The sequence below is a fragment of the Priapulus caudatus genome, unplaced genomic scaffold (genome assembly GCF_000485595.1).
Source record: "Priapulus caudatus unplaced genomic scaffold, Priapulus_caudatus-5.0.1 Scaffold875, whole genome shotgun sequence".
Taxonomy (NCBI): Eukaryota; Metazoa; Priapulida; class Priapulimorpha; order Priapulimorphida; family Priapulidae; genus Priapulus; species Priapulus caudatus.
Window position 1 is genome coordinate 82,685 of NW_014577936.1, and position 26,843 is coordinate 109,527.

Genomic DNA, 26,843 nt, shown 5'->3' on the forward strand with positions numbered 1-26,843 from the left:
AACACACAAAACCCATCCCCCGTGACTCGGCGATCATTGGCGACCATGGCGACCACACCACGATGTCTGGCGTTTCCACCACGCTTATACCACGCTTATGGCGACCTTGGCGCGCTCTGGGCCCATTTTCCGTCGCCGTAGCAGCGCAGTAAGGACGCCACCCCGGTGTGACGGGGGTATTAGATGATAAGAAATTTTAAGATATTGGTAAGAAAGCATCCTGATCCTTCGGCATGTTACGGCGAAATCTTAGCTTTGCTGACTCTAAAACTTGGTCCCTAGCTTTTAAAACTATGGTTCTGCCCATATTAGAACAGTGCTCGAAATAAGCGTTGTCCGGTTGTCCGAGACAACCAGAATTTGCGCCGGACAACCTAACCAGTCTGTGACATTGTCCGGTGGACAACCAAGAAAAATGTGACGAAAAACGCACTTTATTTATATTTTTCTGATCGCGAATTGAATTTCTTTCGGCTGTCGATCGGCCTGCATTGCGTCCATAGCTAGTGTTGTTTCGCGGCTTCTCATTGGTCAGCAATGCCATGTAATATGGGTGCTTTGGCCAATAAGTATGCGTATCACAACTCGGGTTTGTAGCGACAACAAATTTGACTCTGTGGACAAGTTTCATCGGTGAGTAAACAGGTAACTACTTATCGATCACTACAAACGCTTTTTCTGAAGAGACAAATGACTTGTTGTTGGTAGATTTGTTGTGGCAGTGATGTAATCGAATCTGCCTGAGAGGTAAACATTGACTAACTGGACCGAGTGTGTCAGCGATAATAGAGGTATTCTATAGCTAGCCTAACCCGACCAGGCTGTGTGACTAACGTCAATATACAGGTATTCTAACCTTAAGCCCGGCGCACACGTGGCGATTTTTATCGACAGTACCGTCGATTTTTATCGCTGGTACTGTCGATAAAAATCGCCACGTGTGCGCCACCCAGCGACAATTCAACCGTCTATCAGCGACATACCACTGTATGAACTGTACGTGACCTGTTCAAACCACACCACGGGCGCTGCCAATATTTGATCACGTGCTTCAAATCATGCATTTGATTGGTTAATCCAAAAACTGTTGCCGAGATCCATCGCCAGTGCGGCGCACACGTAGCGATTGTTCAGCGACTGGGCAACAAATATCAAACATGTTTGATATTCCAGCGACGAGTTTCTGCCGTCAAAATCGGTGACGCCGGGCAGCGCACACGTGGCGATTTCTCGGCGATTTTGTCGCCGGCAACAGAATCGCCGGTACTAGCGATAAAAATCGCCACGTGTGTGCCGGGCTTTAGCACAGTAGCAAATTACCAATACCGTTTCTTGGAGCTATAGCTAGCCATGTCAAACCATTTTAAACTTATTAAAAATTAAAAAACAAACATGCAGTGAGTCAGTAAGTATAGCTGTTCCAGTTGTTAAGAATGATCAATATCAATTTTGAAACAGACTTCTTAGGGTTGAGAAGAAAATTTTATTTTTTTATACAAAACGGATTCTAGTCAAATGACAATGATTAAAGGAGCTTAGGTTTGGATTATAGACAAAGTTCTGTGTTCCATTGGCATTGATTCAATGAGACCTGGAATACATTTTGCATGATATATTCAGTTGCAGCTTGAATTTTTATTTAATTGGTATATAGTGATAATTGTAGCCAATGTCATTTAGTATCCAGTCATATGAGTCACACTGCAATAATATTTGTATACATCTGAATGATCTGATCATAAGTGGACCAATTGATAATAATATTATTGCAGTATGACTCATTAAGTATGAGTGAATGCCCTGAAACCCGATGTCTTGCATTTTTATAAAAAAAATTTCGCTAATGTCAAGACTCATGCAAAAGAAGATTAACTAGTCACGATGACCGTCCTGATTCATGCAAAGTTTTAAGTTTACAGGTTGAAATAAAATAAATTTAAAGATATCACTCCTACAGTATGTTTTTGGGCAGTGGCGTAGTTGTGGTAGGGTCCCTATATATACAGAGAGTTGCGACAACCCAGGATTTGACGCCATATTGTTTCCAAATGGATCCACACCGCTGCCGCTCAAGTACAGCGCTGTATGGATACGCTGTACAATGGTCCGTAGTAATTAATTAGACTAATCGTGCTTCAATAAACTCAAAATTCACAGAGATTATAGCTAAGACATGTGTCTATGTGTATCTAGATTTCTAGAAATGTTACTCAAATCGTTCGCGCCATATGATAGTTTAATTATACACTTTCTTACCGCCCATAGCCGTGCATATATATTAGCCTGTGCGATACCGCGCGTAGATACTTGTTATAATTAATTAAACCACTCACGCTTCAATAAACTCAAGAATCACAGATATCTTAGATAACACATGTGTTTATATGTATCTAGATTTCTAGAAATGTAACTCAAATCGTTCGCACCATAATAATATTATGATAGTTTAATTGTACACTTTCTTACCGCCCATAGCCGTGCGTATATTAGCCTATGTGCGATACCCCTCGTAGATACTTGCTAATTAATTAAACCACTTTACATTACACGACAACACCCGATAGCGATTTTTAATATTACCGATTTATTATGCTTGCATGCGTGCATGCGTGTGTGCGTGCTTGTGCATGTGCACGTAGACGTGCGTGCGTGTGCACGTACACGTGCGTGCATGAGCGTGTGCATACGTGTGCAAGTACACGTGTGTTATCTATGACCTATGTGATTCTTGAGTTTATTGAAGCGCGAGTGGTTTAATTAATTATAGCAAGTATCTACGCGCGGTATCGCACAGGCTAACAGTGTTCTCATTAGGAACCGGCCACCGGCCGAATTGACCGTCTACTCTGCTGTTTTGGCCGGTTACAATTGGCTCAAGTATGATATTTAAAAAAAAATCATAATTTTTATTTTTTTATTTGCATTTAGTTTGCTCTAATTATTCTCCAAAGTGAAAGTGTTTTATGAGCTACTACTAATAAATCAGTTGAGTATATTTGTATGCATGTTATGTGCACAAGAAGCATTATTTTGTTTTTGAGTAATGCTATTTAGATACTTGTCTAACTCTTATAATTACTAAATCGTCATAATTTGGAAACTTTTGGTGAACTCTGAATGTACCAGGAGAAACCAAATTGGAAAAAAGGAACATACTGTAATCCAAATGTGTCTGTTTACTGCAGCTCAGAATACACCAGATTGCATCTCAGAGCATCTAGGTTTTAAAAAAAAATTGGGAGGGGGTACCCCCAAACATCGCCAGGGCCTGTTGCAAAAGCATTTCAGCCTGTTACTATAGTATAAAAGATAATGAAAACCCTGGGCTAATATATGCACGGCTATGGGCGATAAGAAAGTGTATAATTAAACTGTCATATGGCGCGAACGATTTGAGTAACATTTCTAGAAATCTAGATACATATAAACACATGTGTTATCTATGATCTCTGTGATTCTTGAGTTTATTGAAGCGCGAGTGGTTTAATTAATTATAGCAAGTATCTACGCGCGGTATCGCACAGGCTAATATATATGCACGGCTATCGGCGGTAAGAAAGTGTATAATTAAACTATCATATGGCGCGAACGATTTGAGTAACATTTCTAGAAATCTAGATACACATAGACACATGTCTTAGCTATAATCTCTGTGAATTTTGAGTTTAGTGAAGCACGATTAGTCTAATTAATTACTACGGACCATTGTACAGCGTATCCATACAGCGCTGAACTTGAGCGGCAGCGGTGTGGATCCATTTGGAAACAACATGGCGTCCACCGATCACGTGACTGATTTTTTCTGACTCGTCATACATGTCGCAACTCTATATAAAGGGACTCTAGTTGGAGGGGGGATCCATGTTGATCCGAGTTAAAAAAAAAGAATTGTTCTACTAAAAAGTGAATTGTCGTAGTCAGAATGAAGGCTGTACATGTATTCAAAGGTGCCGCAAATACCATCTCCTGCGATCTACATTTTCAAAATTTTCTGGGGAAGGACCCCCATACTTCCCCGCCTGTTTTTCACCCCCTTCCTTGGAATCCTAGACCCGCCACTGAACAATTACATCAGGGAAAAAAATATAATTTATTGTTCGGGGCCTACTCTTCAAGCTCGCGTGCATGAAAATAGCACTCTAAAATTTGGTTTGCATTGAACTCTATGCAAATTTATGGGGGCTCTTTTTGGCATTTCCAGGGCTCTTTTTGGCATTTCGGGGGCTAAATCGCCCCGAGCCCCCGTGTATTTTTTTAACTGAATTACATATCTTGGGAGCAGAGAACAATGAACAAAAATGTCGCCTTTTCACATGGCGCCAAAACAAAGATTGCAGAGCTGAGAGGTAGAGGAGCCGTAGGGTGTGGAGAGGGAGGCGGAGGAGCCATTAAAATATTAAGTCATCCACTATTTTGCGCAGTTCGCTGTTTTTGGGCCCCCTTGTTAAAAAATCCTGGCTACGCCACTGTTTTTGGGTGTTTTCTGATCATATTATTATGTGATTGAAAATAGGAGATTTGGGGATCTTTTTTGGGACAACCAGAAATTGTTGCGGACAACCTGATTTAATTTGATTTGATACATTTTTTCCCTTATTTCGAGCACTGTAGAATATGCTTTGCCAGGCTGGTGCCCCTATAGACTTCAGAACTGCTCTAAATTGGACACCATTCAGCATAAAAGCTGCGAGATGGGTTTCCAGAAACTATGATGATAGTGTTGATGTTGTTTTGGCTCGTCTTGAATGGCCTCCTCTTCGTGTCCGCTTTCTTCATTCAAAACTCAACTTTCTATAAAATTTATCATGGTGAGATGAAAATTGGCATTCCCTCTTGCTTAATGAAGCCTGTTTGCTGCACCTGCTCATCTGAGCGTGTTCACTGTTTTCGGCATGTACAAAATTCCAAGTATCCTTTTAAGTTTAGCTTCTTTGTTTCTGTGATTCCGTTTTGGAATTCACTGCCTTCATCCTTAGTAAATAGCAAATTTACAACTTTCTTCGCTGCGATCCGCAGTGTGGATCTACCAACTTGATCCACCTCTCTCTCCATCTTCGTTATAGTCCCCAGGACTTTTGAAGATTAACACTTATGAGGCTTATGAGGTTATAACTGTGTATAGACTAATCTATAGTCACTAGTATTACTAACTATCATGTGTGCCTAATATCTTTGTGAACTGGAAGCATGAACTTGTCTTTACCAAGCAATAATTCCCAAAGACATGAAATCAGCAAGGGTCATACCATTACACAAAAAGAATAGCAAAACAGAACCTGGAAGGCCTATAGGCCTGTGTCAATCTTATGTGTCATGTCCAAAGTTCAGGAGTGATTGGCGTATAAACTAAAATCAAGTAGAGGTATATTTCTGGGTTAATTCATTAATTACGATACGAATTCCAATCGGGTTTTCAACCAACTTTCTTAACTGACATGTGTTTAATCCATTTAACTGATTACGTTCGTAATAAGTCTGAGAAAGGAAATCGAGCTGGCATGCTTTTATTAGCTCTTCAAAAAGCATTTAATACCATTGACCGCTCCATTTTACTAACCAAGCTAAAAGTGATAGGAATGGGTAGTGAGACTGTGAAATGGTTCGATGCTTATCCCTCTGGTTGAAGTTGGGTAACAGATGTGGGAGGTACCTTTTCTAATAGCTCGACAATATTGCAAATACCACACGGGTCAATTTCGGATCTATTGCATTAATATATATGTTATTAAAATATAGCAAACGAGTTAATGTCAAGCTTTTATTATATGCTGACGATTCAGCCTTCGTAGTTACATGAACAGAGATGTACAGGCTATACAGAAAGAATTGCAATCGGGTAGAATGGCTCAATGGGAATAATTTATCGCTACACTTAGGGAAAACGGAAAGATATTTATTTCGGAACTATAAAGAAACTCGGTGAAAGTCCAAATTCAAACATTAGATGTAATGGTGTGGCAATTGCATATATTTAAACATACAGTTAGGTATCTAGGAATAGACCTCGATGATACCATGAGTGGAGAGATAACTAGGAATAAGGTTGTAAAAAATGTTAACAATAGATTGAAATTTCTTTCTAGAAAACCAAAGTATTTAAACAAATTAAGTATAAGTTATAACTTATACTATAAGATTACTCGTTTCTGCTTTAATTCAAAGTCATGTTCATTATGCATGTAGTATCTGGTATAGTACTAGTAGTCTTACAAAGGGTATAAGGTCTAAGTTGCAAATGTTCCAAAATAGAGCTGTAAGACGTGTTCTCAATTTTGTGACTATCTAGAGCACATATGTCACGGGTACTAGAGTTCAAGGCTGTAAATTTAGTACCCGTAGTGTAGAGTATTGAAGCTAAAGGGTAATGGTGTCTTTAAAATATTAAATAATCTCAGTCCACGGTATATGACAAGCATTCAACGTTAACATCTGAAGTCCACAGTTTCAATAGCAGGGAAGATGAGATGTCAGTATTCAAACCAAGAGCAGTTGAAAACCCCATTTTACTTATAATGCACTTGAGGCTTGGACCTCGCTGCAACAACATATTAGGACAAATACTAAAATACTGTATTATTATAGTTTAAAGTATGATGTTGTAAATGTAATGGAAAGGGGTTACGACGTTGCAGCGGAGAAGTTCGAATTTCACTAGTGAATCAAATCGTAAATAGTGTAGAAGAAATGTATGAATTATGTAAAAAAAAAAGTATAACTTTTGCAAATTGCTAACTTGTATATTTCGATTTTTTGTGTATATATATCCTTGGTAGTTATCTAAATTTTTTAATTTGAAATACATTGTAACAGTTTATGTATGGATAATTACCTAAATAAATTAATGAAAAAAATGAAATAATTGTAACGCGCATAGTGGTAACTGGTACATAGTGGAGTAGGCTGTGCGCAGTTTCGCCCCCTGTGACCAACTAACTCTGAGTATCAGATGTCTGTCAACCTTCCTGTCTTATTTAGGGCATAGTTAATGAGCTAGGATTCTGTGCAACTAACTACTCTTCAGCTGCGCAGCTAAGCTGCTTCCTGGTGCAGTGTGGATATAGATTCAGGCCGCAGCTGTCGCCTGGTGCGTCTAGTTCCCTACTGTACAGCTCCATGCCCATTGCCGGACGCTTTCTGTGGAGTATATATACGTATGTGGGGATAGTGGAGGGGTCCTCATAGATGGAGGGGTCGTGTGATTTGTTTGTGCGGCAACGGTTGTGATGGTGAGGTCGTGGGATGCTTACTCATTGCTCGTGTGAATGCGTATACGCGTACATGTAACATGAGCACTTCATGTTTTTACAATGTCATCTCTGTTACGACATTGCTGAGCTGCTGGCATTCTTTGTCTCTCGTTCTCTTACTTGGCTGGGAATTGTGAATCAATGAGTCAGAACACTGTCACGCCACATCCCGTGTAAAATAAAATGGGCGTTGTCTGCACGAATGTTTGATGTACGTGAGGATCCCTAAAATGTTTATGGCCTATATTTTCAATTAGTAGGTTGATGAGGGGCTTTCATAGTCAGTACACCCACTCCGTATATCTTGCGCAAGTCTTGCTATGGCCATGCATCTAGGTCAGTACGTTCTAACATGTAGTAACATAGGTGATGTGTGTCTTCCTATGAGATTCGCGTGTCAACATTCGAAATGTGCCTACAACAGAGCTCTGAAGTATACAGCACGATTATGCACTTCACAACCATGGGTTCCCAATGATTAGCTGCTTGTTTCCAATTGTTTTCTACTGATGTACAGCCGGTGGGCCTAAATCATATCCATTTGGGTGCATCCCACGTTCTTGACGTACAAGTAGTTGGCCGTTCGTAAGGTGTTTGTCATAGTTGTGAACCGATGCCTAGTGGTTCCTCTAGTGTAGCTAGATGTAACTGCTGTTCCGACAAACACAAGTATGGAGCACACAGCTACAACTGCTTAGTATGGAGTTTTGGAGAAATTTGGGAAACAGCATGGCTATAGAGTTTAGAAGCAGTATGCATTGCTTTGCAATGTTAAGTGAAAGTACAAGTAAAGTGAAGTCAATGTAAGTAAGTAAAGTACAGCACTCAGTCAGCAGTAGCCCACCACGTTCAGTTATCATGTTTACTGCCGATCTCACCCAAGCAGTCCATCCATACAGGGCGTAATATATATATATACAATAAGCAGGAAACGCATATATATTGAACCATCAACCCCTAGGCCTAGAGTCAGGGAGAATTACCTGCTCCACTTGCCTAGTTAACGAGGTAATTAAGGTGGGAACGTACTGCCATATAAATGATAGCAAAAACCAAAAAGTTGACTAGTTGTATCCCCCGCGACGAAGTCGGCGGGGACACTATGTTTTCATGTCTCTCCAGCCACCGCCGCTCGGTCCGCCGCAGAGAATTTCCTTTCCGCTCTATAACTCGACCCCTAATTGACCTAGCGTGACATAAACTTGGTATACTTACACATTTTGGGGAGAAGGTGAGCAGCGTACCAAAACCAGGTCACTGCGACCTTTATTTGACCTTTACCTTGACCTTGATCATATTTCCCTTCTGCTCTCTAACTCGGCCCCTAATTGACCTAGCGCTACCAAATTTGGTATACTTACACATCTTGGGGAGAAGGTGAGCAGCGTACCAAAACCAGGTCACTGCGACCTTTATTTGACCTTTACCTTGACCTTGATCATATTTCCCTTTCGCTCTGTAACTCGGCCCCTAATTGACCTAGCGCTACCAAACTAGGTATACTTACACATCTTGGGAAGAAGGTGTGCAGCGTACCAAAACCAGTTTGCTGCGACCTTTATTTGACCTTGACCTTGACCTTGATCATATTTCCCTTCCGCTCTATGACTCGGCCCCTAATTGACCTAGCGCTACCAAACTTGGTATACTTACACATCTTGGGGAGAAGGTGTGCTGCGTACCAAAACCAGTTTGCTGCGACCTTTATTTGACCTTGACCTTGACCTTGATCATATTTCCCTTCCACTCTATGACTCGGCCCCTAATTGACCTAGTGCTACCAAACTTGGTATACTTACACATCTTCTGGAGAAGGTCTGTCGCATACCAAAACATAGGTCACTGCGGCTTTTTATTTTGACCTTGACCTTGATCATAATTTCCCTTCAACTCTAATAACTCTGGGCCGCTAAAATCTGACCTAGCGCGACGCTAACTTGTATACTTACACATCTTTGGGAGAAGCGTGTGTCGCGTACCAAACAGCAGGTGCACTGCAACCTTGACGCTTGACCTTGACCTTCATCATATTTCCCTCCGCTCTATAAACTCGGCCGCCCTAATTGACCAGCGCGACGCAAACTTCCGTATACTTACACATCATTGGGGAGAAAACACGGGGCATACCATGTAGGTTGGCAGACAACTGCACTATGTCTAGTTAATTTTAAGTTACGCATAGCGCCAACTCTGAACAGGAATCTCGCATACCCACAATGAGTTTCAGCCTCGCGAGACTGAAATTACCAAACACGACGGATGGATTTTCCTCACCACCTTGCGAGACCGAAAATTCAGTGAGACCGACCCCGCACACGGGTGACTTCGTGCTGAGCACGGAGCGTGAGCTTCGTGCTGCAGCAATGGAGGCGTGAGCTTCGTGCTGAGCATCCGGAGCGGAAGGTTTGTACTGAGGCCACGGGAGCGTGAGCTTCGTGCTGAGCATGGAGCGTGAGCTTCGTGCTGAGCATGGAGCGTGAGCTTCGTGCTGAGCATGGAGCGTGAGGTGCTGAGCATGGAGCGTGAGCTTCGTGCTGAGCATGGAGCGTGAGCTTCGTGCTGAGCGTGAAGCGTGAGGTGCTGAGCATGGAGCGTGAGCTTCGTGCTGAGCATGAACCTCACACTGTGTGTGGGGGGGGGGGCTTAATGTGCACGTAAGCGTAAAGAGCTGGTAGTAAACTACACCAGAGATGCGCATGTGGTTATGTGCACATGTGTGTGCTGTTCGCTGGTGTACACTGGAGTTGCTGTGTCTATAATTCGGTCTGCCATTTATGACTATCACAGCTACCCTCTCCCGGGTAAAGAGAACTCCTATGGCTGGGCTGTTCGTTGAAAGACTGGTATGTGGCTGGGCGTGTAAATATTTATTCAGCAAGTTCACGCGCATTTCTATATAAGCTACTAAGAGTAAGAAATGCCGTTCCAAGTGTGCGAAATATATCAGTTATTTGCTTAGCCCATTTGTCTTGTGCAAATGTACATTTTAGTGTGTATTTGACTGAATGTGTTGTATTTCAAAATTACTACTTATATGGCCTGTTCGTAAGTTATCATCAGGAGTGAATAATAGAGATTATCTCTATCATTCACTCCTGTTATTATGAACTCTGTCTTTCCTGGGGAGCAAAACATTCTGTCAACCTATATGGAACAATTACTTTGATATCAGGGCAAAATACTAAAAGCGCATAAACCTTGAAGGACACGAAGCGTTCGTGTGATTTTGGTATTACATTTGCCAGGCTTACGATCTCATCGTTCCCTCTATGATATATTACACTCATACTCGTGACAAAACCCCTACCTCCTGACATGTTCCGCGTGTGTTTGTAAAAAAATACTATACGTATCATCAAGCTTTTATTTGATAGAAGTGTGTCTAGAATAGTTGAAAACTAAACCGGCCAAACCGTTTGCTTGGTATGGGAAATCTGTGAGGTTTGTTTTGGTCAAACGAAATGGCTACTAATACTGGCCCAAACTACATAGTGAAGTGAAGGCAGTAGTAACCAAGCAAAGCAAATAGTGCAACCGCAATGCAAACAGCATGCAGGCCAGGCCAGTACACGGCTGTTTCTAACCAGGTCATTTGTTGTGACTGAACATGCGATTTGTATTCAGAACAAGTTTTGCTCCGAGTCATTTTTACCACACAGAACACCGGGGTAAAGGGCGTGAAACCTGAGCGTGACTCATCCGTGTATTACATGCCCCTAAATTTAATATGAAGAGTCGTACGTGTACTGCTAATACGGTATACCTGCCCGGTGCTGTTATACCTCCGCTGTTGAAGAATCATCAGCAGTTTTAAACAGAATTGAATAAGATTGATTGGCATTTAAAAGCGCGTGACTCATCCATGTATTACATGCCCCTAAATTTAATATGAAGAGCCGTACGTGTACTGCTAATACCAGGAGTAAGATAATATAGGATATCCTATATTATCTTACTCCTGCTAATACGTGATACCTGGTTGCGATTCAACTTGCAATGTCATTTGAAAATGAACAGGCAGGTATAAACGGTATCATAGTATACAATCATATGATGTAGTAACAGTATGATTCGTATACACAGCCGGTTTCGTTACTACAAGTCAAAGTTAAAAAGACAATTTTTGAACAGTTTGATTGCGTAGTGTAGGGTTTAGATGTGTCACTGCGGCTTGCGGGTCTTGTATGAGTCATCTTTTAGCTTTGCCTACGAATTGTCATTTTTGTCCGCGAAACGCCCCGATCTATAAACGTTCGCGGTGCGCGCGAGTACATCTTACACACATCACTGATCTAAGTACGCACAACCACATGTAACACCCTCCCCCCCCCCATCTCTTCACACGAACACACAGAGCGCATACACCACGCCACCATCACCGCCACCAGTACAGCGCACCAGCGCTACACACACACACACACACACACACACACACACACGCTACACAGCAACAGCTCAGCGCACGCGGCAAGTAGTCGCGCACTGTATGCGTTCACGATTTACAGTGAAAAATGTCTGCGAACGTGTGCGCTCTTCCGGCTAGCGTAGCGCGGCAGCATCGCCACGCACACCGGTCGATCGTAGCTGCTCCTGTTCGAGGACGAGATGCCGGGACGGAGAGAAGGGGCGAGGCTGAGAGGAAGCAGTATTGTGGCAGAGAGAAGGGGTAAGGGTTCGTGACCGACTGGGAGCATCATTTCATTGAAGAGGGGGCTCGAGCGTGGCTACGTGGAAGTGGGGTTGTTGCGAAGAGATGGTACTGCGGAGCTGAGTGTTTGGAGAGAAATAGAAATAGAGAGAGAGAGGGGGGGAGGTAGGGAGAGAGAGTAGGACTGAGAGGAAGCCGTGTGTTGGCGCACACACTGGCGGGCAGACAGGTACACGCGCCAGTCTCCGACAGCCGACAGACGACAGCAGCGAGATCGATAGTTCGTGGAGACTGGCTGGAAGCAGAACGAGAATTCACATGCAGACAGTGAAGCCCAACCAGCAGCTGCTGCTAGCTGGGCGTGGACTTAATACTGTACACGTGTAACTGTTAGACTGTGAGTGTGGATATGGCCATGTACTGTAGGGATGAGGTGGCTGTCCTACGTGTGTGATAATGTACATGTGTCTATATGACGAGCATTCACGTACATATCATATTAATAATTATGTATAGTTTACTGAGAATAGTGCCTGGAATGCTGTGCAGTGGAATACAAGATGCAGTCAACACTCAACAATAACGACCGTAACCGTTCATTTAGTTCGGTTTTCTGTGAAGTTGGGCTTATAGGGGGTCTATTCCATGCATATCTTTCTTGTCTTTGATGGTGCTGGGACCTGTCCCGTTTAAAATCGTAACAATCGTATGGTTTAACGTGAGATTTGGGTTTGGGGGGGCGTTCGGATTTCGGAGAGATGACTGTATATCATAACCAGGGTAAACATGGGTCTCGGTCATTGGTGAGTGTCTCTTGTTTGGCAATCCGGTGTTAATTTCGCCTCTTCTTCCAATGGCTTTGATTGGCAGTGCTTGATGGCGGTCGGTTTGTTTTGCTATGTCATTACGGGGCTACGTCGTTTGATGAGCTCTAGTGTGTATGTGTGAATAATAAGCAAGCATCTTGTGTCCACGACACAGTGTCTGCATCGGTCTTAATTGGTCGCATATATAAATGCGCTCGCCAAAAGGAGGAGCTTTGGCGATGGGAAGATAGGTAACCGAAGGTTGGGGTAGTAGTTAGTTTACGGCGGGGTCTTCCTCGCCGCAGGTTGTCTGTCCTACGTTCGAGATGGTTCGTACACTCGCTGAGAACGCGGGAGCGTATTTCTCTGTGTCAACCTGCGCGCAGTCGACTCCCACGCCCATTGGCGCTGTTCCAGTGGTGGGTTTCGATCGATATTATTCTAACGTGAAAGGGAAATCTGGCGCGAGAGCGGGCTGAATTCAGCCAACGTGCATCGGTGCTGTAGATGACGTGGAGAAAGTCAGTGGGTGTGTGCGTTGAGTATTAGGGGTGATGATGTCCGTGGTCGTATTGTCGTGGGTGTCACGTTGGAAGCCCGCAGGAGACGCAGTGAGGCAGAAGGGGAGGCAAAGGGAGAAATCTGCCATCGTTGCGAGCCGATCAGTGGTGGCACGGCGCGCTGCGACGATGCGTGTTCGTCTGCTCTGGTCGTTGCCCGCCGCTACGCGCAGCAGGCCCGTAGGGTTTGCCGTACGTTTTCTCGTGATTAGACGGCCTTGGCTTCTTTTAGAAAGTGGTGATGCAACATGATGATGATGATGTATGTAGATTGCGCACATGCACGCGTACGCGCATACCACGAGATACGACCCAGTTGTAAATAGCTTTTGATATAACGTTATGCAGCGACGTACATCTGGACAGTGTAACTGTAAGCTGTAATCGCCGTGAGCTGTGAATTCAGTACGGCTAGGGTGAAATGCTATTATAGGGGTTCCGGGAGAGCGGTCGGCATGTGCAACGGGAAAACTGGGGCAGAAGATGACCCAGCTAGAGCCGGAATAAGCAACAATAGCGCAGGCTAAACACTGTCCAACATCGTCTTTGGCCCACTCTCGCGTTAGCTTCGAAATGTAGGCCAATTGTACGCACGCACGCACGCACCTCCTTCATTGCGCCTGCTCGAGAAATTCCACAAATTCCTTTCGTTTGTCAACAACTAAAGCGGGTTGAGCTGACATGAGATGAAAGTTGTCCATGTTCGTGACTGCCGGTAGAATTTACTAGTAGAGTGACGAAGTTGTTTAGCTGATCTCTTTAAATATAGAGGTATCTAGTGCAGATTGTAGAAATGCTGCAGTGAATGGTGTAGCTCTATAAATATCAACTGTCGAATGTCTGGTACAATTGAGTGTCACTATGTTTTGGACATGTGCGTGAGAATTTATAAAAAGTGGATCTAATTAAAGTGATAACGACCGTGCATTTAATCAATTAAAATACGTTTATTTTTTAATAAGTCATGACGTCACGGTGAATCGTAATGGTTTTCAACGTGATTTGATTTCATACATGTAATTTTGAGGTCTGCAAACATAGAGTTTCCTAGATTACTAAATGGAAACAGCCTATTGTATTACAATCAGCAGATCGGCACTGTTTCCTTCGAGAAACAGTAGTCATGTACGTGATAGCGACAGCAGCTACAGGTTGTGTAAATACGGTAGGTGCAGGTGGAAGTGCGGGAGCGGTAATGATAGGTGCTGCGGTAAATCTGCAATAGGCTGTTTACTTTTCACTCATGGATTGTGATATAATAACTTCCTATGCGGACATGCATTTTATGTATCAAATAGTGAGTGTGCATTTACCGGTTGTTATGAGAGGGGTGCGCGAGGCCATATATGATTAATTTATCTGCGCGTGTATGCCGTAGCTACTCCAGGATACATTGATAAAACAATTTAAAAGCTGAAACTTGAAAGAGTGAATCATTAGTGCGGGTGGGTAGCTGGGTCATAGTATAATAGTCGCTAGCTTCAATGGTTCTATCAATTTGCAGACCAAGGCAGGCTCATTACCTATTCTAAATGTCATAAAATCAATACAGTGCAACCATCGCTCATTCTGCCTACAATATTGGTATCTCTCTAGTACGTAATGTATATGTTAGGATGCAAAACAGTGGCATAGATGGAAGTATTCATTATAATTATTGCAGGTGGTAACTGCATAAGAAGATTGAATGGAATGTGCCATAGCTTGGCATATAATCACAAATATTCGGGTATGCGTGCAGTTTCTTGGCTGGAACCAGATCTATGTGGTTGAGAAATTTCTTGTTCTCTATCTAGTGTCGCATTCTGTCAGTGGCATAAGCGACAACGAATCCAAACGCGGTGATTTTAGTTTTGATTTTAGTTTTATGCCCATAGGAACTTGTAGAGTGACTAAATCATGGAACAGTTGGATGTTTGGCAATCCTAGCTATCAATACACACATGAGTGTCTGGGGGATAAATACACTATATATATATATATAAAACGGTGGCGTTCTGACATGCTTCTGCATGCGTGAGTAGCTGCAGATAGTACGCACGACCGTCAAGGGGTTGGCAGGAGGTGGTGTTTTCACCGGCGTGTGTTTGTTGGTTTGTGCGTGTACAGCCTAACTGAAAAAGTTATGGACGGATTGTCATAAAATTTTCAGGATAGGTCAGAAATCGCCTAACTTAGAATTGATGAGCTTTTGGTGGTGATCCGGATCCAATTAATTAGTTAATTAATTAATTAAATTGTTAGGATAGGTTAGAAATGGGGTAACTTAGAATTGATTACATTTTGGTGGTGATCCGGATCCAATTAATTAATTAATTAATAACATTTTCAGAATAGGTGAGAAATGGTGTACATTTTGGTGGTGATTCGGATCCAATTAATTATTAAATTAATTAATAAACATTTTCACAGTGAGAGAATTGAGCTGCCTTGGCAGAGGTCTGTGCTCTCCGAGTGAGATAGTTTAGGTATTTATTAGGTCTTGGTGCTATGAGTAATAAACTGCTGCCATGTGTGCTGCTGGCAGCGGGAGCCGTACTGTGTTGCTGTACACAACTCATAACGAGCACGTTCAGCAGATCGTTGGTCGTGTACTGGGCAAATGGTAGCGACCATTCTGATACAAATCTGTCCTGAATTAAGTACGGCTCATAGGGTCTATGTCCCCCAGGGTACCGCCGGAACGTACCCTGGGTACGGTCCGGTATACCGGAACGTACCCTGGTAACTATCTGATATGGTTAGGGTTAGGGAGTAGGCGTAGGCGACTCCCTAGACTCGTTAGTGGAGTAGGCGAGGTACAGTCTGGCATATTAGATAGTACCAGCAGAGCATATAAATCACGTTGATTTATATGCTCTGGTACCAGGGTACGTTCCGGTATACCGGACCGTACCCAGGGTACGTTCCGGCAGTACCCTGGGGGACATAGACCCTCTCAGCTTAAAGGCTCACAATGCGCATCCAAACGCTAATTTCTCCAGTACTAGACTAGCAAATACTTCGTGTCATGCATAATCACACTACCTTATGACAAAATAAACTAGTTGCTCCCATTTCACTGCGCGTTTGCTTAAAACCCACAAGAAAGAGGTGAGAAAACTGGCATTCTGGCGCAAACGCCGACTGTTTCCCAAACAAAATAGCCTCGAAGTGGTGACGTGACGTCACATGTTTTTATCTTTGCTGCGCCCGTACCGCTGTACCGCTGCACGGTTGCTTGGGGATTGGGGAAACTGTCAACAACATCGGAGAATTTCAACAACATTGGAGGTATTTTCAAAATACCTTTTATAAGACAACGCGCAGTGAAATGGGAGGAACTAGAGTTTATTTTGCCATAAGGTAGTATGATTATGCATGACACGAAGTATTTGCTAGTCTAGTACTGGAGAAATTAGCTTTTGGATGCGCATTGTGAGCCTTTAAGTACGAGTGCGCTTCACCCTAATCCGTTCAGAGCTTTAGCATTGATACTGAATGTTAATGTGTTTGCAGGAAAGGTACCATGTGCTGCATGCAAAAAGAAATGCAAGGGAGAGGTGCTGAAGGTGCAGGACAAGCATTATCATATAGACTGCTTCAGGTGTAAAAGTAAGTTTACTTCATGAGCATGTCAATTATACAATATTGCGTGTGAAGTTTCGTGCTGCATCATTTACAGACGAGTGCTGACAGAACATCGCTCGGCTCTGTCCAGGATGTGCAAACACTCTAAAGTTGTAAACATTCGAAAGTACTAGTTTCGTAACTGTTTAGATTTGCTGAAGAAATGTTAAGTAAGTAGCACTACAAATGAGTTGTACTAGTGAGTTTTTACAACATAGACGAGCTCACACTCACAGTAGGTATATCTATATGCATTTTGCTGCGAGAACTGGCAACTTTAACGTTGACTTTTTATGAGAGAGATTTTCGAGTGGGAAAGTGCTAGTGTGCCTACCACGCCCGGACACTGACAGTCTTACAAGCATGGTTAAATCCTGCTGAAACACACTATAGATCTATAGCAACAAGAGTAGATAATAACACAAGAGTTACACACCCGATTCCCGCACTTTTAACCGATTTTTCTCATCAAAATTTGCCACCAATAAAGAAGCAAGTGTATACGTTCCTCAGCTTATTATGACCACTAATCACTCGCCTTCGTGGTACTGATATTCGTTTACACATATTTGCTAGCGTATTGCTGTAAATCGTAATCATGCACGAGCTGAATTCGCACGATTTACCGCTATTGTGTAGAGGTGTTAAGCCAAAATTTGAAGCTATAGTGGCGCCAATATTTAGCAACGGACTGTTTCCAAATCATTTGTGTTATTATCTACTCTTGATTGCAAGCAAACAGGGTTCCTCTTCAGTCTTATTTCTGATATTCTGCTCCTTCTTACAGCGAGAAAATTATGACATCAATCACATACGAAACCTTATTTCATCTCCTTTTCTCTTCGTATCTCTCTGCTGTTTAGCATGTAAGAAGTCACTGGCAGCAGGTGGATTTTTCTGCAAGGAGGGTAACTACTACTGCGCCGATGATTACCAGACACAGTTTGGAACGCGCTGTGCAAAGTGCAACGACTATGTGGAGGGAGAGGTGGTGACTGCTCTTGGTCGGACCTACCATCAGAACTGTCTCCTCTGCGCGACCTGTGGGTAGGTGGACCCACAGATACATGTTGAACGATATGAACGGATACATTGTAACGTCGGTGTGCCATTGTTTCTCGCTTGCACTTCGTCTCTCTCTCTCTCTCTCTCTCTCTCTCTCTCTCTCTCTCTCTCTCTCTCTCTCTCTCTCTCTCGTCCTCTCTTCTCTCGCTTCTCTCTCTCTCTCTTCTCTCTCTCTCCTCTCTCTCTCTCCCTCTCTCTCTGCTTCTCTCTTCCTCTCTCTCGAATCTCTCTCTTCCCTCTATTTCTCCTCTCTCTCTCTCTCTCTCTCTCTCTCTCTCTCTCTCTCTCTCTCTCTCTCTCTCTCTCTCTCTCTCTCCTCTCTCTCTGTCTCTGTGTCTCTCTCCCTCTCGCTCTCTCTCTCTCGCTCTCTGTGTCTCTCTCTCTCTTTCTCTCTGTGTCTCTCTCTCTTTCTCTCTCTGTCTCTCTGTCTGTCTTTCTCTCTCTCGCTCTCTCGCCTCTATCTCTCCCTCTCCTTTTCCTCATCTCTCTCCCCTGCTTTCGACCAACATTGCTCAGTAAATGGTTTCACTGGGATCAAATACACAGGCGGCTCTCAGATTCTAAGGTCCGATAAGAATATAGGTAGGGTAAGGGGAGGAATAGATGGATAATGGAGTAAATTTCAGTGGAGATGTAGTAGGGTTTCAGGGGTAGAAATTAACTTTTGAACAAGGGAGTCCGTTGGACTCCCTGCCCTCTAAAAGAGGGAGTCCGCAGCAAAATGAGGGAGTTCGCAGTCTGAAATTCAAAACTAAAGCATAACAACAATAACACGTGCTTATTTTGAAGATTCATGCGACGCATGTCTGGAAACGAACAGTTAGTATAGCAGAATTTTCAGGGAGTCACACGGATTCCTGTCAAATCAGGGAGTCCGACAGTAAATCGGGGAGTATTTGACTCTGGACTCCCATTAATTTCGCACCCTGGGGTTTTGTCTGAATTGAATTGCTTGTTGCTACAGCGCTCTATTAAAAATAGGGCTGGGAACACGTAGAGATTTGTGAGAATATTGCTCTCCATTTCGCCCCCCTCCCTCCCCCTGCTCTCTTCTCATGCTTCTCCGTATCCTCCTTTCTAGGAAAGCTTTCCCGCCTGGGGAGAAGGTGACTTTCAGAGATGGCAAGAGCATGTGCGAGAATTGTCTGAATCGGCTGCCATCACCGCCCGTGTCACCTGTCCGAGAAGCACCGAAAGGAGCGAGTAAGTGTTGCTGTTACAAGGTCGAAATTATCGAGATGGGCTCGAGTTTATATTGTACTCGGGAAGGTTTTGTGGTTGTTTTGGGGGCAATTCTTGTGTGCTAACGTAACATAAGGGCAGATGGTTTAGTACAGGCTAACTTGAAGTGATTGCACCCCAGCTTTCTCACTCACCTTCCTGTTTAATCTAACAACAGCTGCAGCATAGATTGCCTCGTCGGTGTGTGATGAGAGGTGCAGTTTCATTTCGTACTAATGTTTGATAGAGAGTCTATCTAGTGAGCATGCCCTCGTGTGATGAGAGGTGCAGTTTCATTTCGTACTAATGTTTGATCGAGAATCTAGCTAGTGAGCTTACCCTCGTGTGATGAGAGGTGCAGTTTCATTTCATACTAACATTTGATAGAGAATCTAGTTAGTGGTTAGTTAGCTCAGTGGTTCTTAACCTTTTTGGAGCCACGACCCCCATCAGACATTCTTGGTCAGTGCCGTGACCCCCGAAACAAAAATTGGAGAGAAAAAAACCCGATTTAGGGAAATATGTGACGTCTGCCAATACTCAGTCAATGGGATGGCTGAAATTGCTTCGCAACTATCAGGCGATCAAAATTTGTGGCAAGTGCTTTGGGCTTGTGAGCAACCAAATTTATTAGTTTTTGAGGTAAATTCTTTTGTAGCTCCCTGATAATTATATAGCATTTAAATGGATTTGTTTCATTTACGACCCCTTGATGACCCCCAGTAAAACCCCAAACGACCCCCATGGGGTCACGACCCCCAGGTTAAGAACCGCTGATCTAGCTAGTGAGAGCTTGCCGTCGGGCATTCAGTAATGCACGCTGATGATGTGAAACGTTCTGGTTCTTTGTCCATCAAGCTGCGGCCGAGCCACAGGAGCCTCCACTGCCGTTCATAGGTATGAAGGATGTTTGCATGTGATTACAGATAAATATGTTAGCTTTTCCAATTATTTCATGCCTCGCTTTGTGTGCAAGCCGCATCATGATGAGTTCGTACCTATTCGGGTGTAAGAAGTCTGAATCAATACGTGTTATTTATACGTTCTTTTTATGTTCCATACAAGTTTGTAGATGCTACTGTTACATAGTGTCTCTGTGTCTGTGTTTATGTATGTGCGTGAGTGTGCGTGTGGACGTGTGTGTTTCTGCAGACAAAGGTGGTGGTGACACATTGCCTCCTAATGTTAATGTGTATACATGCTGAGTCTATTGTGTCTGTCTATCAGTTTTGGTAGGATGGGGCCTGTTATCAGAGACATAGGTAGTCATGACAGCATGAGTATAAGATGATTTTAAAATGACTTTTAAGTGAACTGTTGTGCAAAAGTAATGACATTTTAAAATCGTAACTATTGTTGGTGTTTCTGGCAACGAGCCTCAGCTCTCCGTGCAAGTATTAGTGACCTTTACAGGTATATGCCTTGGTGTTGGCTTATGTGTAGTGTATGGGATATTAATGTAGAAGCTCAACTAGAGAGCCAACACGTTTAATGCAGTAAACAGATGAATATTTTAACAATGAAAGAAATGCAGATTTTTTATTTAATTACATGCTTAATTCCTCAAGGAAATGTGATGGAAACTTCTCCTAGTGCACTGTAGTGCAGTTTAGTTCAATTTAGTTGGCCAGTATTGATTTTGTAAAAGTGAGATTGCTTTGAAAGCAATAATTTGGAAAGGAGCCCCTTTCAATTCTGTCTGACTTTTCTAAACGTTGCTGAGAAGATGTGATGAATAATTGAATAATTTCATCAGATCTCTATAGTTCACATGCTATTAAAGTTTATCTCAGTTATATCCAAATTAAGTTAAAATTAACTTACACTGATGAAATTTTCGTCCATCTTTCTGATAGACTTCCTCAGGTCTGATATTGAGACATGAGGAAGTCTATCAGAGAAATGGACGAAAATTTCGTCAGTGTAAGTTATTTTTATCTTAATTTGGATCTAACTGAGATAAATTTATTAGCAGATGTGATGAATAGTTGTCAACAGCCGTTTCACTGTGATGCAGTGAGCTAATGATAGCCCATTCCTGTGTCGAAAACTTTGGAGAGAAGTGTGCGATTGCAAGCATGCATGCAAAATTTCTTGCTCATTATCACCAAAAAATTTCATTGCGGGGATGAAAAACCTTTAGTCCGAATGTTTGTTTAATTTCAGTGCTACAATTTCGCGGCATTACATTAATGCACGCTTTCTCATTGATGTACGTAACTAAAGCTCAATTGATTCGCCTGTGTAAATGGAATCAGCCATGCTAAAGCTACGTCTTCAAAAGTAAATGCTCCATATATGAAGCAAATTATCAAGTTCCTGTTATTGTAAGTTTTCTGACAGCTGTGTTACGTTTCTGTCGACAACATTAACATTAGTTGTAAGTACTATCTAGGTATAAACTTGAACTTGTACTTGAACATTAACTGAACGATGTTTCTGACAATGGCCCCCTGATCAATACGTGGCCTGTGCTCGTGTGTGTCATCTCCACTGCATATAGGCAGTCAGCAAGTTGCATTTCCTAGGTGACAACCAAAGATGTGCTATGGGAACCATCCTCAACACTGTTTGAGCTCCTCGTAACACATTTAACCATGTGTTGATTGAGTACGAAATAGTATACTAAAGCTAGCTTGGGGTGTGACCGTGTGATGCTTGAATTTTTCATCCGTGGTGTTAACTCGGGTACCGTTTGGACACAGCCAGAGTTAGTACTGTCTATGGAGTCATGTACGTTTGTGGTTTCATTTCTGGATGCGTGTTCTTACAGAGTGTGCTGGCTGCAACAAAGCATTGCAGGATGGCCATGCTGTGCTGGCACTAGATAAGCACTGGCACGAAGACTGCTTCAGATGCACCTCATGCAACCAGATACTGCACGGTGAATACATGGGCAGGTACGTGAATTACACCTCTCCAGGCACGCATGCACCATATCCTAACCATTCACGTGTAAAGGCATATATGTGTAGTTGAATTACACCCCTGCACACATGGATACCATGCCAGTACCTCGCCCCATCATCACAATTCAAAAGTAAGAGGAGCATGTAGTTGAAGCCCTACCATGCACACTTGCAACTGCCCCATCGATAGCATCCATGCGTGGAGGAATATGCAGGTGAATTGTATCGCATGACACGTGCACACACCAACCTTATCCGCACCGTTCATGAGTAAAAGGCCATGCAGGTGAATTACACATCACCACGTCTGCACACACTTAAAATATTCTCACCGTTGATGAGTAGAGGAGGATGTCATTATTGAATTACACACCACCACACATGCATGCATCCACCCTGCACACACCGTGCAATCCAGCTTATAGTTATACACACCATTCATGAGTTTATAGGATTTTATAGGAGTTTATAACTTCCCATTCCAGCTGCCTAAACTTGCCACGTATGTGCACATGTCAGGCAAGCATTTTCTACCGTCCATAACCATCGTCATCACTAGCTGATCGGGTGGCATGGTTAAGTGGCCCCTGTTTGTACATCAGGGTTCGTAGCGGGTCTTCCAAAGTCTTATAAGTACTTATTTTGCCAAAAATAAAATAAGGGCCCTTATTAGTACTTATTTTTGGTGAAATCTTAGAAAAGTACTTAATAGTCCTTATTTTTTGCAACCTACAATATTTTATATAAATTGTTTTATAAACTGTTCTCGAATTAGAGTAAGAATTGTTGTATATATAATACGGAATAATTATATCTGCTGTGCAATTGTGTATATAAATATTATTAGTGTACTCTAATAGTCGGTGGTCTATCAGAAATCGCGTAAAAAAAAGTCTTATTTTGGCCTCCAGAAAGGGTCTTATAAGTCCTTATTTCAACATGTGTCTTACTACTATGAACCCTGTCTTGGGAGTTGCAGGGAAGGCCAGCCATACTGTGAGAATGACTACCAGAACCTATTTGGTGTGCACTGTGCGGGATGCTTGCAGTACATCACGGGCCGCGTGCTGCAGGCCGGAGACCAGCACTACCACCCGGAGTGCTCCTGCTGCGGCCGCTGTGGCGAGGTCTTCACCGAGGGCCAGGAGATGTTCCTGCAAGGTAGGTGTCTGCCAGGGGAAAAAATTGTACTTTTTTTCACGCGAGCTTTTATTCGTTCGTGGGAAAAATAGCTCTTCGGCTACAATTTTACGGGAGCTAATTTGAGCCTCACGGGAGCGATTTCGGAGGTTTGAAGAGCGAATCGCTCATCGCTCCCGTGTATTTTTGACCCTGTTGTCTGCCTTGGTTACATGGTTACCCTAGGTTTCTGAAACCCAGGGGTCATTGCCAGAAATATTGTTCTGGGATAATTGTGAGTGTTATTATAACGCATGAAAAAAAATATTACCAAGACTAATATTATAACATAACAGATCTAATTGTATCTTGCTGAGTACTCGTATCTGCTCTTCAGTGCCTACATTAGCGTTTTTGCTGAAATTGCTGGATGGTGAAGTGAAAATGGAGTAAATGTAGGTGCTAGAAATGTTGCAGTCCCTTTTATAGTATTCTGGCATGCTGTGTGTAGGTGGCAATACTGTGTGTTATAGCTGCATGAAAGCTGATGATCTCGTAAAAGGCAAACTAAAATGATGTGTAACATGAAACATAAAGTGCACGTCTCCATCTGAAGTAGGTGGTGGCTGCAAATACTCAGCAGGCACTAAATATTAAGAGGAAGCAGATTGATTACACATCATGGAAAAATTTAAAGTGTCATTGTGCTATTGTATTACACCTAGCTTCTTAAGGCTGCGAGTGCGTAACACATGATAGTTGATGTATAATGCATTTACCAGCTAAAAGTTTTATGCTATCTTTCGATATTGTGTTATGAATATCTATGAATAAAAATGGTGACCATCGTTAATATAAACTAATAGAAATGGTGATTTTCATCTATACTAATGATGGGTAATAGCTGCCATAATTAATATTAACAACTGGAAATCACTGCCATCCTTTATATTGTGAACATACAATTGGACAATTTTGCGCAAAATTATACAATTGTGTAAATATGTTCTTTTTAATAATAATGAATGAAAATGGCTGCCGTTGCTAATATCACACACCTATCTATCAGTTGTACAGTTGTGTAGTAATTTCTGTAAAATTATACAGTTATACAATAGTGTAGCTGGTGTCCACATCACGTTAGCATCGTCATGAACTAAGGTGTGTACCTGGCCTTCCTAATGAACTGGTACCATGTAGAAAAACACTGTAGTTTATAAATGGAAAATGGAGAATCTCAGCAGGCTATTGGAAAACGTGTTGTGTTGGGTGTGTGAGCTGTATGCCCTTCACCTTGTGAGACTAGTAAGTTGTTTTCATAGTAGTAAGTTTTCATAGTGCTGCTTGGTGGCTCCACGTTCTTTCACAAATGACATCATTGTTGTCCCCTATCCTACCTAATATTTTCTTAACCGCGTTTCTAGTTTAGAAGCCACCTCATCGCTCTTGCCTGTGTGCTCCCAGCGGTAGAGGTCCTGTTCTGTATGGTAATCTATGATGAGCCGTCTAGCCTGTTCACTCCCTTTTTCTGTTGTTCTTGCTGCCGTCAATATTGATTTGTGGGGAATTCATCTATATGCACCACATCACCACAGAGCTGGAAGCGTGAAGCGAGGTGGCTAGCAGCAGACTCGGTGACTGTGCCTTGGTGTGTGTGTGTGCGCGTACGTACGTGCGTGCGTGCGTGCGTGCGTGCGTGTGCGTGTGCCCCCCACAGAAACTCATCGTCACATTGTTTTTACATTGTAGGTTCTGAAATCTGGCACCCTCATTGCAGCAGTGTGAAGAAACCTCGTGGGGTGAGTGCACTTGCCGTTTCTATACGATAAGTGTTCCGTATTTATGCAAAGGGGGGGAGGGGCGGTCAATTACGTATGAAGGAGAGGAGTAATTCGGTGACCTACCGAAAGAGTGGCATGAAGGAGGTTCTCGTTGACGTGCAGAGTGACTGTGTTGCATGGTGCAGCAGTCGCGCCCCGACCTCACCGACAAAATTCAATGTACCTTCAAAAATTATTCATTCTTGCACAAAGAAATGAAACACGCGACGGCACGTTGCGACTGAGCAGAAACTTTGCAGGATGTTCGACTGCGGGGCATGGGCAGCTCTCGCGAGTGCACCTAGCTACAGCTGTTTATGGCTCGTGAAAGCTCGGTGTTTTTTCATAAGTCACTATTAGCCATCCAAGGGTGTGCGTTGGAAATGCAGTGGTGCCTACGTGGAGAGAGACAAAACCTCCAGAGTAATGTGGTGAATTATAAAATGGGTGGTAACCATGGTAACAGGCCGCTGATGGCAATTGGGTAGTGGTGCAGAATGTTTTTTGGTTCGGTTGTTAAAGCAACTCGGTGCACTTGCATGCGATATCACATTATTTATACCTAAACTATTGATAAATACACACGATTTGTGCATCTTGCAGTAGTTGTTGAATGCAGTAAGGTATTTGTCCATTAATCCAGAATTTGTAATGCCACATGTATGTAGAACGTTATCCACACTTAAACTTTTGTATAGAAAGCATATCCTTGAGACCGCTTGCCTACCCGCATGCATGCCAGCCCTGTTTGCCAGGCTGCCTTCTTCCTGAACTATATAGTGCCCTGCCATATAGCCTACCTCAGCTTGCCAACTGCTTGCAAAATGGCTGCGCACGCAATGCTAACATGTCTGATGCTTTGCCTGCCTTGCTTGCATTTGAGTTGGTTTGTTTTGTTTCTAATTTTTCAGTCTATTGATCATAGTGGTTCAGAGCGATCGTTTTCTAGGGACTCTAGTCCCTACAACAGCCTAAGCAGAAAGGTTTGTTCAGTGTCAATGTTTAGTTGTCATAGTATCAATGTTTTTAACACTAATCCAGTAGTTGTGGAAAGCTTGTCGGGTTTTGATTGCCAGTGTCATTTTGCCGCATGCACTGATACATGCGCACAAGCCCATATTTTGTGAAAGGGTTTTGGGAACTAGTTTTCACTTGAGAACAGCATACCCCGTACAGACTGCAAATTTGATCCTACATCAAATTAGTCCGGGCTAGGCGCGCGCTAAGTTTTTGCAGTGTGTACATATTATCCCCAGGAAAATACGCGCTAGTCCGGATAAGTAAGCCCCTGCTGAATTGTGCGTGTACGCAATCTGGGGCCAGGAGCGGGCTAAATTTCAATATATGCATACGCGTAACCTTGCTTGGGTCACATAATAGTACAGTAGCTTATGAAATTGTGTCTGCAATTTTGTTTTTGATCTTCATTTTACTAAAATCTAATTACAACTTGGCCAGAAGAATCTATTCATAATGTATGGGAAGGCAGACGTACGAATGTGCACGTTTACAATTCCGTTGCTGATCAAATGGCTCAATTGAATTATAATCGGATAACCAGATTTGATTATACGCTGGTTGCAGCTTCTGGTGTCTATTCAATCACCTGTTAAAATTCTTCCTCTTCTGCTATTACAATAATACAGTATAAATCCTAATAATGCTTATCGGCAGTACTGTTGTTTAACCATCATTTCTGTCTGCTGCGGGACTTAACAAGCTAAACTGAGCATGCACAGTCAACCCGTGCTAACTTAGCCCGGTTGTGTCTGTATGCTGCAATTTTGCGCGTCTGGCCCGGGCTTGGCTCAGACTAGTTTGAGTTGGAATCAAATTTTG

At 42.8% G+C, this 26,843-nt stretch overlaps 1 protein-coding gene across 5 annotated transcripts in view; it reads left to right on the forward strand.

Moving 5' to 3' along the window:
- Nucleotides 1-26,843, forward strand: part of LOC106814136 (actin-binding LIM protein 1-like) — a 39,988-nt gene that overhangs the window by 3,003 nt on the left and 10,142 nt on the right. For 3 of the 5 annotated variants that reach the window (XM_014818423.1, XM_014818422.1, XM_014818420.1), the window contains 8 exons: nucleotides 16,760-16,855; nucleotides 17,734-17,917; nucleotides 19,017-19,138; nucleotides 20,015-20,053; nucleotides 21,930-22,056; nucleotides 23,045-23,226; nucleotides 24,934-24,983; nucleotides 25,916-25,987. In XM_014818423.1, coding sequence (XP_014673909.1) covers nucleotides 16,760-16,855; nucleotides 17,734-17,917; nucleotides 19,017-19,138; nucleotides 20,015-20,053; nucleotides 21,930-22,056; nucleotides 23,045-23,226; nucleotides 24,934-24,983; nucleotides 25,916-25,987 — 872 coding nt within the window. The remainder of the gene's footprint in view (nucleotides 1-16,759; nucleotides 16,856-17,733; nucleotides 17,918-19,016; nucleotides 19,139-20,014; nucleotides 20,054-21,929; nucleotides 22,057-23,044; nucleotides 23,227-24,933; nucleotides 24,984-25,915; nucleotides 25,988-26,843) is intronic. The other 2 variants (XM_014818425.1, XM_014818424.1) reach the window with 2 other exon arrangements.